The sequence below is a fragment of the Prinia subflava genome, chromosome Z, assembly GCF_021018805.1.
Source record: "Prinia subflava isolate CZ2003 ecotype Zambia chromosome Z, Cam_Psub_1.2, whole genome shotgun sequence".
Taxonomy (NCBI): domain Eukaryota; kingdom Metazoa; phylum Chordata; class Aves; order Passeriformes; family Cisticolidae; genus Prinia; species Prinia subflava.
In genome coordinates, this window is record NC_086283.1 from 57,644,662 (window position 1) to 57,658,735 (window position 14,074).

At 43.3% G+C, this 14,074-nt stretch overlaps 2 protein-coding genes across 3 annotated transcripts in view; one reads left to right on the forward strand and one right to left on the reverse strand.

Annotated features, from left to right (window-relative positions):
- IDUA (alpha-L-iduronidase) overlaps positions 1 to 3,875 on the forward strand; it is a 46,394-nt gene extending 42,519 nt beyond the window's left edge. For both annotated transcript variants that reach the window (XM_063421432.1, XM_063421433.1), the window contains one exon: positions 921 to 3,875. In XM_063421432.1, the coding sequence (XP_063277502.1) occupies positions 921 to 1,021 (101 nt within the window). In that variant the 3' untranslated portion in view covers positions 1,022 to 3,875. The remainder of the gene's footprint in view (positions 1 to 920) is intronic.
- A 2,662-nt stretch (positions 3,876 to 6,537) lies between these two features.
- Positions 6,538 to 13,399, reverse strand: LOC134564676 (purpurin). Its single transcript, XM_063423697.1, has 6 exons — positions 13,275 to 13,399; positions 12,267 to 12,384; positions 10,682 to 10,818; positions 9,104 to 9,216; positions 7,805 to 8,017; positions 6,538 to 6,638 (listed from the first exon to the last, which is right to left on the reverse strand). The coding sequence occupies exons 2-6, from the start codon at positions 12,381 to 12,383 to the stop codon at positions 6,628 to 6,630; spliced, it is 591 nt and encodes a 196-aa protein (XP_063279767.1). The 5' UTR covers position 12,384; positions 13,275 to 13,399; the 3' UTR covers positions 6,538 to 6,627.
- Between the last annotated feature and the right edge of the window lie 675 nt (positions 13,400 to 14,074).

The window sequence follows — 14,074 nt, forward strand, 5'->3', positions numbered from 1 at the left end:
TTACCCTGAGAAAGTTTTAACATCAGCAGTGGTTGCATGATAAAAGTTCAGAGCTATTATTCGAATGTAAGGGCTACACAAGCAAGCAAAGTCTGTAAATCATGGCTATGACAAATCCCTGAAATTATTATTCATTATTATATTAGACTATTATGTACCAATTTTGATAGTTTGTTTCAAAACCAACAGCAACAAAAAGACTATTTGAAAAAATATCATGTCCCAGCAGTCCTTATTGCTAGGAACATCCTCCTCACCCATTATTTCTAGCATTCTTTTTTTTTTCTAGAATAAAAACATTAAAATACACATAAAAATCAATTCATTAGATAAAATACCCCCAGATTTATACTGCTTGTATATTCAAAAATTCTGCTAGGGAAAGCTCTGTTCTTTGAACTAGATCAAGGATAAAAAGCATCAGAACCACAGAAGATCAGCTCACATACCTTTAAAGTAAGTGGTGCTGCTTCCTGAGTAGAGCAGAGGGTTTTCAGTCAGCCTGCGTGCTTCTTGTTCTGCTTCTTTGTTGAACCTATCCCCACATAACCTGTTCCAAAGGCAAAATTCAGGCAGAAAAGTTGGGAAAAAAGGAAATGACTAATTGTGTGTTGCAGATGCCACAGCCTTCTTCCAAAGGAACTGCTGGGAAAGCAGTCCTGTAGCTGTACTTGCAAATCCTAGTAAGTAGAGAGGAGATCCTTGGTGAGACAAGATAAAAAAGCCAGTACTTGGCCATGAGGAATTTGTTATAATTTTTAATAAGACAGGCACAGACATACTTATGTAGGGTGCAGAACTGATTTCCCCAGCCCGTTCCTCAAACCTACATTTTACAGGGGTAGTGCCTGCTTCACATCCTCCCAGTACCACCGGTGTCCGTGTTTCACAGTGACCGTTTCTGACCTTTTCATTTGCAGGAAGCCCAGTCTCCGGCTTTTACAGAGTGCGTGCCATTGACTACTGGGGGAAGGCAGGCCTGTCTTCTCTTCCCGTGGGGTACGTCGAGGCTTTCAAGTGATGATGAAGAGTGGTGCCCGGCTTGGTGTCAGAGCAGTGTATGTTCCTTGCAAATGACAACTCCCCAGAAAAATAAACTCCTCCCAGGCTGAGGAGGGCACATGGAAACGACCTGATGAAGTTACAAACCAAGTTAGAAGCAACTGCCCCATTAACTCTTCACAGCCCAAAAGCCAGCATTGTCAAACAACCACAAATGTCAACCCAACTCCTAAGAGGGTGCTGTAGGACAGGGATTCAGCCTGGTAATTAGGAATTATGGGAATAAATATTTGTTATTCCCCATTTTTCACTGAGCTAATGACCAGAGCAAGCTAAGATTTATAGAGGTCACAAACCTCTATAAATCTTAGCAGGAGCAGAGCCATTGCTTCACTGTGTGAGTGAGGATAGTAGCAGAAGCACATGGAGGACCTGTCAGAGAGTGAACTGGCTGCCCTAGCTGCCAGGCTGTCTTGACTTAAGAGTTTGATGGAAAAGTGCACAGCAACCAAACACACTTCAGAGCATGAAGTAAAGGATCTTTTATTCCCTGCTGGTTAGTCGCAGTGGGTTATTTCAGAACATTTGTCATGTCTTCAGGTGTATGAGGTTTTTCACTCTCTCACAGAGAGGTTTCCACCCAGCTCTCAGTGCTTGTGACCATTACATGGATGCCAGAGCTATTTCCTGTAGGCACAGGAAAGGGTATCAGCCCATCCTCAGAGGGAAGAAGGCACAGAAAGCCCTAGCCTCCAGATTTCCTTGCCTTTTCTCTTCTTGTTTTTGCCCAAGTCACCTGTTTGCATGTCAGCCGTCAGCTGCTGCCTCTGTGTGATGGAGGCTCTAACCCTGAAACTCCCTCTTCCCTCTCCATTTTTGTCACCTAGGCTGGTGTCCTTCAGCCCTTACAGCTAACACCTCCCCTCACAGACTGTAAGTGGCCACTCAGCTCTGCATGGTCAGGAGAAAGCTGAAACCTTTGTTAGAGCCTTTTGTGTTTTCATATGACAGGACAGCACACTCTTGAATGTAGCAGGGCCTAATTACGACACTTAGGAAATAACAAAGAACAGCTTGAGCTTCTGTACTTTGCAAAGCATGTGCACCAAAGTGTGACAGCCCTAGATCACAGGCTACATATCACCACTGGCTGTGCTTGCAGCTGCCAAACACTTTATGTAAACAGCAGAGTTCCCTGAAATTGCAGGGGTGCTGCTTTATTCTTCCCTTTTCACAACTGGCACAGTTTGAGCTGTGCCTTTAACAGGCTTGCAGAGAGAAGGATAATGCCAGTGAAAACAGCTGGAGTGTTATTCCATAAGAGGAGTGACTTTGTCACACAAACAAATCCCCTACTGCTCTCTTTGCTGACATCAGCCACCTCACCAACATAACAACAAAACCTGCATATTTGATGAAACATTCAGGTCTCAGAAAAAAAAAAGTCCCAAGTTTGCACAGTAGGAGAGAGCTGAATTACCTTAAATACCCTCAACTTTTACAGCACAGAAAAGAAACATATGCAAAAAGTCAGTACATGTGGCCTTGTATCTCCTTACTCGCTGATTACTTGTTCATGTGCTTGTACTGAAAATTAGCCTTAGAAGATTTATTCTGTCTCAGAATTCAGATGAAATATTTCTTGCCTCTTTTGAAGTTTTAATAAGGGGCTCTTGTCACATCCTAATCCTCCGTTTCCTTGTCCATACAGTAAGAACAGAAAAGGGCCATGGGTCCAACTGAATTGAAAACCCTCTCAATTTAAGAAAAGTTACTGAGACATTCTACTTTGATGGAGATAGTAAAAACACACTTTGAACTTGTGATAATTGCCCTAAGTGAAGAACCAGTGTGGACAGTTAAATAAAATGTAGCGGTTAATACATGTTGCTTTGCTAGTATGAGGTGGAACCACAAATAAAATGATTTAGAGAAATACTAAGTATAGGGTCTTGAGAGATTGTAGTGTGTCTGAAGCAGGGGAAGATGTAGGAGCTTGAGTGGACAGTTGAGTGTGTTAGAATGTCCTACCTGAGTAGCCCTTCTGCTTTAAAATTTTCCCACCCTGGCAATCAGAATATAGCAGTTTTTATCAAAACAAGGACTATGTACTAGTTACAGGTGTATTACAAAAAGAAAAAAAAAAGAAAAAGAAAAAAAAAAAGAAAAAACATAGCTGTAGTGAATAGTATTGATTTTGTTATGCAGGGATAAAAATGTATAGAAGTGCAAACCATGAAAAATAGAAGATTTCATCTGAAAATCTTCTTTGCTGCTATGATACAAACTCATTCCTTGAGAAATGAGCATGTATTAATGATTACAGAGAGAAGAGAAGTTGGTATTTCCAGGTATGAGTTTATTTCTAACAAAAATAAAGTTTTGAAATGGCGTTTTCTTTTTTTACCATCTAATGTATACAGAAAAACGCTATTTAGTACTTGAAACTTGAGATTTCTGTAACCATATGTTGCTGACTCTGATAGTGTTTCCAAACTTGCATGTTTAACCTCCTCTGTTACGTGTAGTCATCAGCCCCCTATTACAGTTTGAGTTTTCAGAAGTGCCAAGTATCCATAGCACCAGGTGTGAATAGCAGGTGCTTAGTAGTTCTGTAGTATCATAACCAAAGCAAGGCTGCAGAGCACTCATGTATGTCTTTTGCTGTTCATTAATCCAAATAAGAATATATAACTGCAACTGCAACATGGGGATTATTTGCCTGTGCTTCATACTAAAGCTTATGAGGCTATATAACCGTTTTGCAACTGAAAGAACCTTTCAACTGAGTATTTTACATTGTCTAATTGTGTATACGCTACATTTGTAACCATCTTTTGTGAGAGCAAATAAAAACGGTCTTTAATCTTTCACGTGAACCCTGTGATCATTGTGTTGTAGAAACTGCTTACAACTTTTATCTCAAAAACTTAATCTTGGAAAGTAAAGACTGGTTTCAAGGATTATTGTGTTTTAACTCCAGCCAGCAACCAAGTACCACTCAGCTGCTGGCAGTGGCTACCAGCACAAGGGGTAAAAGGTAGCTTGACTCGTGGAAGCTCCAACATTACATAAAATTGAAGCATGAAGGGAACCTTACCATAAAAAATGTCAAGCTGAAGTAGAAACCTAAATGCATAGATTGACTCAGTTACCACAACCGAGGGAAAACTGTCAAACTCGAGGCAGTATCATAGTGTCTGATCTCAGGACTTGCAGTGTCCTTGCTTGAGGAGGTTCACTGGTGTGTGAAGGACAATATCCGTGCTGGGTCCCTCCTGCTGTTGTGCAGTCAAAGTCTTTCTGCCGGCACTAAAGGACCTTCTGAGGACAAAACAACAGTCCTTTTAATGCAAAAACAATTTTTTTATTTTGTCTTGTTAGTGGAAAGTTTGTGCAGGACAGAGATTATTACTTGGGACCCATACACACGCTTAAAACTCAGGAATAATAGACTGCTTTTCATCGGCCAGCTCAAACAGCAGACAGAAGACGTCTGCCTCGAGATATACCTGAGATGTTTCATGTTGAACTCAACAGAATTTCAAAGTGTAAACAGAATTTCAAAGAAGTGTAATCTCATCAGATACACTCACGACTGCCTGACCTATCCTACCTTGTCTTTCACATTTTCTGCAGTCCTTGGAGACAAATGGATATGATGTAACTCCCATTGGTTCACTAACTTACCACATCACACAGTGAGGGCTGGCTTGTGATCCTGAAAATGGAAATATGCTCGCCCAAGCACAATTCCTGGGGCACGTGAGCTCTATGGTGTATTCAACCAGAATGGCCACTGACTTTCCATGATCCTGCAGGCTTTGCCTCATGTGGCTGAAGAGGAATTTCACTGCCTATCTTGTCTGGACAGGCTACACCAAGCACAGTAAGAATGCACTGGGTCCTGCATCTCTTGTTGCTACAACTCTCTTCTGCTCTGTCATACAATTAGTATAACCAGAGACGTTAAAAATGCCACTTCTGTGAGACTCATAGTATCGATCTGACAGTTTTGGCCAAAGGCCACACTCCTTCAGCAAAAGGTTAGCATCTAATCAGTTGTTATACAAGTCCTAAGGTCACAGATTCCACCCCAATACTTCCTGCTGGGAGAAGGGTGGAAGTGGAGAACATTCAATCAATGCACTGACCTTGCACTTAGTCCAGCACAAAAGGCTGGTATTTTATTCAACACTCAGTAGTTCCCTGTCTATGTGGGGTTTTATTAGCATTGACTGCTAGTGTTCTTTTGTTTTTGTCATTAGCTTTAGGTGGTAGCTCAGGGTAGTCTTGTTCCCTGTCAGGGTAGCTTTCCCTAGACCTGAAGAGCAAGGACACCTTTGTTCAAGCTGGTTGAGAGCCTTACGAGTATTACCAGGAAATCCTGGGAAATACAAGTTTGAGACACTTTGCTGCATCCCTGGGATAATGTCTCTGGTCCTCGAGACTGCTTCTGGTAGTTGGTTTCTATATTCTTTCTGGTTATTGTAGGTAAGATTGTGCAAGCAACTTGCAGAAGCTGTTTAACAATGTAGTGCTCTGAAGATCTTCAGTCAACATCAGCCTTATTCCACACACCTTTTGGAAGCCTCAGGTGTAGGGGCTGTTCAGCTTGGTCTTACCTCTGTGCTTGGTAATTATAACTTGTAAAAATTTATGTAGTTGACAAACTGCAGGGTTCAACAGGATGCTGGGGTGTTCTAGACTGGTGTTTTTATTGCTAGGAAGCACAAAATGAATGTGATTTTACTAAAAGCAGTGGGAAATACATGTCAATAATGCTGACTCTGATTACGAGTTTTCCGCATGGAGATTTCCAGACTCTTCTTTTGGTTATCTCTATTTATGAAATTCTTTCCCATAAACCCAGTCTGTTCTATACCTTTCAGTTCTATACCTTTCAGGTACTGAAAACTGCATTATGAAAGCAGAGGGTAGCAAATTGCTGGTAGTGCCATTAGAAATGCAAGCACCCATTCATTTAAAGCAATGTCCAGTCTTACTGAAGGTAGCATCTGTTTTACTGCATTTGTGGTTCTCTCCTTGGGAACCTTGCTGCAGGTAGCTCTGCCTCTGTCATGCTCTCAAGTCCTGTTTTTGCCTGGAACCATCTCACTGATGTGCCTGCACCCTGCCCTGTGCCATGCTGCCCTCACTTGCTGGCTGGACTTGCTCTGTGGATCCCGGACTTACCCTGTTACCATGTTTTGTCTGATGATGAGCACTGTCAGGGGACGTGCTCTTCTCACCATCCTTGCCCTGCCCTCCCTGTTCAGTGCCTCTGCTTGGAACAGCCTTGGCTGCTGTCTCGCCACTCCTCAGTGAGCATCCTCAGTCCTGATCCCCAACAGACAGGAAAGCATACAATGAAAACCAGTTCCAGAGATGCCTTTTTTTCAAAAACATTTATTGACAAATGCCACATTAGGTATTCCTGTGAAAATTCAAATATCACTATTGTATTGCACACTGTTTAAAGATCCCCCAATATTTTCATGTGTTTTTTAGGAAAAACACACTATTCCATACTATGTGGTTTTTAAAATTATTATTAGTTGAGTGGCAACTTCAAGACCAAGGGGTCTGGTTTCTGTGCTTAAGGATAGGATCAGAAGCGTATTTTTAGCAGGCCCCTGGAAAGAAAGAAAAGTAAACTTTAGTCTGTGTAAGTAAATTTGCAAAGTGCTTTAACAGCCCTTAAGTCCCCAGTGAAGCTGTAACTGCAGCCTTCCTAGGGTACTTCTGCATCACAGTACAAGACTAAGATGCAGGGTGCAGAAGCTGCTGTTTGCATTTCCCTGTGTCTGTTGGCACAGACGCGGGCAGCCTTTCCCAGCTGGCAGTGGGCTTTGGGCTTTCCTGAGCACCCTGCAAACCAGCTGCTTCCCTCTGCCACAGGGCAGAGGCGTGTGGGCAGGGATGCCCATGCCATGCCCTCAGCCTTGGGTGATGCCAGTAGTGGAGGACTGGCCGATACAACAGCATGCTGTTCACGAGGTTTTAGCTGCCATTCCTTGTCCCACAGTGTGGAACATATGTGTTATGTGGCTTAGTAAAGGGTCAGCTTCCAGGAAAGGCAGTGAGATTGTGAAGGGTGTGGGTGCTCAACTGCCAACAAAGAAGAATTTCTGCCTCCTGCATAGCCCTAAAAAAGTATCTGCCCATTTCATGGACAGTATTTGAACTAGAGGATCAATTCCTGTACCTCCAGAAAAATGTTCTCAAAATGGGCTTTAGACATGGTCTGTCTGCATGTATGTGGTGCAACTGCTGACTCCCATTGCCAGCAGACACAGTCAGAAATGCTGCTCAGAGACCCTCAGTCCTGCTAGTCAGACCACACAGGACACAAGTCGTGATGGAACTTAGGAGTGTGAGAGTGGTCCTTCCTGGAGGCACCTTCTCATCTTTTCCTGGAAGACACTGCACAGACCTAAGGTAAGATGCTATTAAGGAAGTAGCCAAGACTACCTTCCAAGCATTTCCAAGTGCAGAAACACTGGCTTGCTGCATCCATCCCTGTCCTGTCTACTATGGTTACAAGGCTGATCTTCTGGTAGTGTACCAGTTTCAACATACAGGATTCCTGTAAATAGTAACCTTAAGGCTGCAGAACCAGACTGTAGCAGGCTCCTGTCCTTGCATGGATTTCCCTTTGTAGCTCTTTCCCTGTTATATCCAACATGAGGAAAAGGTTGCTAAGACAGAACAACTGAGTTTGCTGTGGTTCTGTCACATTAACAGCAAACGCAATCACCTACTGTGCAACTCAGTGAGCTTGCTAATTCGCCCGAAGTACCTGACTGAAGCACAGGCTGGAACTGGCCAGACATGCAGATTTCTTCCTGCTTCTGGCGCACAATGCGCTGGATGGCTGGGGGCAGGCCACGGGGGTTGCGCGAGAAGATCAGGGAGTAGCCGTCATCACAGGAGCCATCCTCCTTCAGGCTGCGGCAGGCATAGGTGATGGCATAGTTATCGTAGTCAGTGTCAATCACCCAGTAGTTGTCCCCTGAAACATCAGAACACACAGGTTTCACACAGTGGACACAACAGAGCAGAGGTGGATCTGTCAGCAGGGAGATAGCAAACTTCACATGGCAGGGATAGCTGTCCAAAAGATAATAGTCATAATTGTGTCACACATCCAGCTTATCTGCACACCATGAGGGGAAGATCTAGGACAGGTACAGGGCATCTTGAGACCATGATTTTCCCCATGATGCTCAGTGCATTTTCACCTTTTTGCTTCTTAGGCTAGAAGTATTAGGAGGTCTAGGATTTTCTAGGTTTTCATTATAACAAAGACAAAATATCTCTTTATGTTGCTTGCTCAAGCATGGTAGAAGGAAGGACATACAGTACAGATTACATTTCTTATACAGGAAGCCTCAGTAAAACATTCCTCCTGTTTTCTAGCTTTGCTCAACTAAGTTCTTTTTGGTGTGGCTTATCTGCCAGTACTAAGGGAATGTATTTCTTTCTTACACAATAGAAGTCCTCCCTAACTTCCCCAAGTTCCCCAACTGGAAAACTGCAGCTGTGGGAGGCTTGGGCACAAAGAATGGGCTTTGAAGGACATGTAACTGAGGTTCAGCACGAGCAGTTTCTGAAAGGTAGACTTGAGTTAACAGCTCCATTTTAGTCCTGCTGTGTCTGTCTGAGGAGAAGTGCGTCTTGTTGCTGGGGTGCAGCTGTGGGTTCACAGGTCTCCTCTGTTTAGCTACAAGGAGTGCAAGGATGACTGACCTCAGCACTTTTATAATGCCCACAGTGGGCCCCAGGAAGTATGGCTTCCCTGGTTGAACACCACACTTGGCTGTACAAAACCCATTGTGTGCAGCCCAGTGCCTCTAAGCCTCCTTGTTAACATATATAAGTGTATAAGACAGATCTCTGGGGAGTCTCTGGATGCCTCCCTTTCTGTGGAGATAAAATGCACTGCTCAGATAAAGCATCCTCCCCCAAGAAGGATGTTTCGTCTTCACTTGGAGCAATCTGAGCGGAATTATTTTTCTTGCTTATATATCAAAACATATATACATCTGGACAGCTGTAAGCAATTGACTAGTGTTGGAGGCTGGAGAATTTTACTCACCTCCGCTGGAGAGGTAGCTGGCCAGTCCCTGGTAGGTCATATACATTTTTGCTGGAGTGGTTGGGTCAGGTACTGTGTACTGAGCAGCCATGTCAGCACAGATCACCCAGAAACTGCAACGAGATCCATAAGATCCAAGGTAAAACCTGGCAGCCTGACAGCTTCAAATGGGTGTCCTTCTCAGGACTGGGGCACAACTGCCCCAGGCATGGGCATGGGCTTTCTTAATGCAAAGTCTCTGTCTTTGAGTAATGCAAATCTGTGAAACCCCCCAGACACTGCCAGGGATTGCTGCTGCTGTCTGGTCCCCAACTCTGCTGTATGGCTACGCTGTAGATGGGGCAGTGCCCTGACCCTCCTTCAGTTCAGTAAGATTTTGTCCCCCATTTCTGTACAAGCTGGCAGCCACCAAGCACAATAATGAACGTTGTTTCTTGGCTCCCTGCTGGCAGTCTGCAGGGTGAGCTCACCTGCATTTGGGCTCTTTTGGGGTCAGTGGCAGTGCCCCAGGAAGAGGCAGGGAGTTGGCTTTCCCCTGTCTATCCCTTCCCAGCAATATGGGCACAGGAATGTCTGTTACTAGTACAGTAGTAGTTACAGCCCCTCTGCCAAGCCAGTGAAAAGCTGCCACACAGCCTTTGAGAACCCTGTGGATGCCCATTTGTTCCAATGCCCTTCTCTGTTTGGTATCTGTTTGCTTTGAAAGCCATCCACATTTCAACACTCAATTGTCAAGCATTACTTGGATTTGTGAAACAGTGGAAGGGTCTTCATGCCCTTCCTTGCTCAGTCTGCACTTCCCCTTACCCTGCCTTTGCAGAAATAAAATTTGCAGTAGCCTTAAGACTCCACTTGTTTTCTGAAGAGCCCTTTCAGGCATCTTCCCTCTTGCACAGTATGGCACACCTGCAAAACCTCATTTGCCCATTCCCAAAATATCTTGGAGTGCTGCACTGTTAAGATGTACAAGATTCATAGCCATCTGCTAGTGCTAGCATAATGGAAGCCACAGATTTTATCTTCTGCACTCAGAAAGCTATTTAATCTCTTTACATGCTGTAATTCCTTGTAGTAATCATGACCAATAGACACCAAAACTCTAAGCTTCCTGCCATCTGTCCATTCAGGCATTGCAATTACATCTAAGAGTTAACCACAGGTTTTCCTCAGAAATCTGTTCAACACTGTGTTGTGACGTCTGTGAAAGTAATGCTGCTCTCCTTCCCCTGAGCCTCTCAGTGAAATGAGAGATCTCCTGCCCTCACAGTCCCACAGCCTTCATGAGCCCCTTTACTTGCTTGCAATTAATATATCTAACCACTCCATCAATCAAGATTTGACTTAATAATTGACTTTATGCAGTAGTTTTGTGATGGACCCAAACCTGAGCAAGGCTGTGAGGAAACTGAGGACTCAAAAGTGTCTAACCTCTAGCTTCCAATCTAATACTTTGGCTAAACTTCCCTTTTTGATGAAGAAAACTCAGCCATGTTGTGGGTTCAGGATAGATCATCATTCATGTCCCCCTCATCCGGTATGTCATGACAGCAGTTAGGGCTGAAAGTCAAGAGAGCTCACCCAAAAAGCTTCACTCGGCCTTTAGAGGATGCTGTCATTGTGCCATCTTCCTCCACAGTGTATTCAGCAGAGATGTTGTCCTGAAGGAAAAGGCCTTCTGGATCCTTCTTGGCCAGGGCGTACCATTTCCCTGCATACTGTCATGAAAGTGTAGTAATATGTGGATTAGCCACCATGGTAAAATTAGCACAAAAATGATTTTGTGATCAAAGTCCCTTTCTAACTGCCCACTGCCTGATAAATGCCAGTCTGGGTTTGGGTGGGAATATAGCACACAGATCCTGCAGTGCTGCCTAATGAACCCTTGCCTCTGTGCCAGATTGAGTGGGTCTAGCAGCTCTGCACTGCTCTGTGTGTGTAGACCTTGTCAAGGGAGACATTCCTGTCACAGTGTCCCCACATCAAAAGCATCTCCCATCCTAAAACCTCAGACTGGTTCTTCCCTGTTCCTGTTCAAGCCCCTTCTCTTCAATGGAGTACCACACCAAATCCAACAATATCAAATCACAGGCATAAAGACTGTAGCGAGCTGGCTGGAGGAAATCTCTGTCTCTTGTGGCTGCCACAGGCCACAGTTGATCTCTGATGGGGAAAAGGGTCTACCCAGCAAGGCAGAAAGTGAAGATTACATACTAAAAACAAGGAGAGGGTGTGTTGGGGTGAGTAACAGTAGAGAGAGAAGGAATGAGATTAAGGGGAGGAATATATTAATGAAAAAAATGGGCTCCTGAAGATGTACAAGGAGTATCTAGTAAAATGAAAACAAGATCTTAACAGGTGACTGACAGACAGGAAGACCCTTAAAAGTTAACACTATCAGAAGAAATGTTGAGAAGAGCAAGAGCTAGCTGTGTTAAATTTGATTCTGCAGTGAAGCTAATGATATCTGTCAGGTAAGTTATGTGCATAAGCCTGCAAGGCCGTAATTCCCACATACAGGAACTTGAGTGAAAACTTTGACTTTTTAAAACTGAGGTATTCCCAGAGCTCTCCCTGGACATGACTTGTTTCCAGTAAAGCCAATCTTGTAGAGAGAAACTGCTCACCACACCCCAGCTGTCCCTGGAATTGTATTTGCTGACCATTAGTTAAAATAGGTACTGACACATGTCTGGACTTTTCCAACAGCAGGTTAGCCCTCATTTTCTCCTCAGAAACACAAATGATGTGTTTAAACAGGAGTCAGTGTTCAGCATACCAGACTAGGTAAAATTTCCATTTGCTATGACTCCCAAGAATGACTAGTGGTGGATGCAAGTACCCCAGGGCTTGTGCTTGAGCTTCCTCTGTGATGCGGATCTAAATTGTTCCTTTCACAGAACTGCTCAAAGCTCAGAGTTGTGACAAGCTAACAGAAGATGAGCTCTAGTAACATCCCTGGATTTCAAGGCCAGTTTTACCAAAATGTTCAGAAGGTTAAATGTACTGAGAAAAGAAAACTACAGAAACAGCAGCAGCAAGAGAGTATATGAAAAGGGTTAACTTTTTGGTGAAGAACTCCTTTAGATGAACAAAATTAATAACCTGGAAAAACAGTTTATATGTAAAGCTCCTTCACATGTACTATTGAAGTAACCATAATTACCCTTTTTGGATCAAAATTGTCTTTCACAGAGAAAGACTCCACTGCACAGGTCTGAGCTAGGCTATATTCAACAGTGTAGAAGACCGAGGCCAGGAAAACATACTGTGCGTACTTCATTCTGCAAGACAAAAGTAAACGTGGGGGGTTATTTCATGCAGTAGGTGGAGGTAGCTAGTGCTACAAGTGCATCCACATAATTTTAAAACTAGTTTCTTTCCATACAAAGTAGACAACCAACTCTTCTGCTGATACTGAGTCATTGTGGTGCCTAAATTCAGCCAAAACTGAACATCAGTGGAAATTATTTTGGAAGAGTATTTTGCTTGCCAGTGGTAGTAATATAGTTCATTGTAGTTTTGTATTATAAATCCAGCCAGACTACAGATAAGGTCAGTAAGAACTGGTAAGAAATGGAAGTGTTATGAATTTTGTTTTCACGGGAATAAAAATGTTCTGATGAGTACTGTACATTGTCAAGATGATGTTTCTAATTATTTCACAGTGAGCGTCCACTTTGCTTTCAAATCAGCAAAGCTGTGTTCTTTATCACCAGTTGTCCTTACCAAAACAGGCCTTTCCTAGGTGCCCACTCTGATGGCAAGATACACCTTGGTATTAGCTGCGCTCTAATCATTCCTTCAACAAACATGACAAATAATATTAATTTTCTGGAGGCTTGATCTGTCATTGCATCATAACCACTAGGTGCCCATGGCTGTTTTTCTCCCTGGGTGTCCCAGCTCATCCATATCCCAGTATATTTGTTTCTCAGACTTCAGGAAGAGAGAACTTTCATGATACATTCTTGCAGAGTATTTGACACAGAATACCTGTCCTGATGCCAAGATAGAGCACTGGTCTAACCCTAGCACCATCCAAGCTGAGCTACCAACCCAGAGCCCAAACATCCATGCAGCTACACTAGGCTGTTCCTAGCTGCCATGCAAGCAACATTTCCCCTCTGAGAAAGATGCCAGTCTGATCCACCTCTGCTGAAGAGCGACCTACCTGCTGAGTAGAGATGTTGGAGATCCTTCAGACTCCTCTGCTTCAGTCTTTGTGCTGCAGGTAGCAGGAGAGTTTCGTGTCAATTGCCCTCCAGCTCCCTTTAAATAAGGAATCTGCAAAGTCACTAATTGGTTATTTTTGCTTGTGTGCCTGAATAAAACACTTAATCTTGGATTATCCATTATGTAAAAACCAACTGTAATCCTCACACTGGTGGGTCTGACTGCTATACTAATACAAACACAGCTTTTACATAATGGAAAAAGCTGCCCAGAAAGCTAATAAATCTGATGATTTGATTGTACCACTGCTTTGTCTTATTGAAGTCTTTCTGCTTCTAACACATGTTAGGAGAATAAGCACAGAGCATTAATTAGAGAAACACTTGGACTCTACACACACATCTGCGTAGGCACGTGTTCAAGTTTGACAACTTGCATGGAGCAGGTACATAATTAGCTCCTCTCATACCTGCATCATCAGATTAAGGTGATCCTTTCAAGTAGGAAGATATGTATTACCTACATGGAGGAAGAGACAAAACAGTGCAGAAATGTAGTTTGGCCTTCACACTCGTATCAAAATCTTGGGAGTCCTCAGTTCTCCTGTGCAACGAAACATTTTTATGTGCATTCTTCTAGCTAATTTTGTCAACATTTCCAGTTACTTAAATACTACAGCTCTCTCTTTCCCAAAATGCTCTTTCTAGTAGCCTTTTATGGGAATACAATACATCTGAAAAGACAAGGCAGAAATCTCTAAAAGAGTGCTTTTGGCAGCAAACCATGTCTGCCATTCTC

Bases quoted from the DNA above. Each gene is read 5' to 3' on its own strand.
- LOC134564676 (XM_063423697.1), bottom strand. From the start codon at position 12,383: ATGAAGTACGCACAGTATGTTTTCCTGGCCTCGGTCTTCTACACTGTT. The intron at 10,819-12,266 runs GTAATTATGGTT...CTTTCATGACAG, and splicing joins ACAATTTTGATCCAAAAAGG to TATGCAGGGAAATGGTACGC. The intron at 8,018-9,103 runs GTGAGTAAAATT...CTGATGTTTCAG, and splicing joins CAGCTACCTCTCCAGCGGAG to GGGACAACTACTGGGTGATT.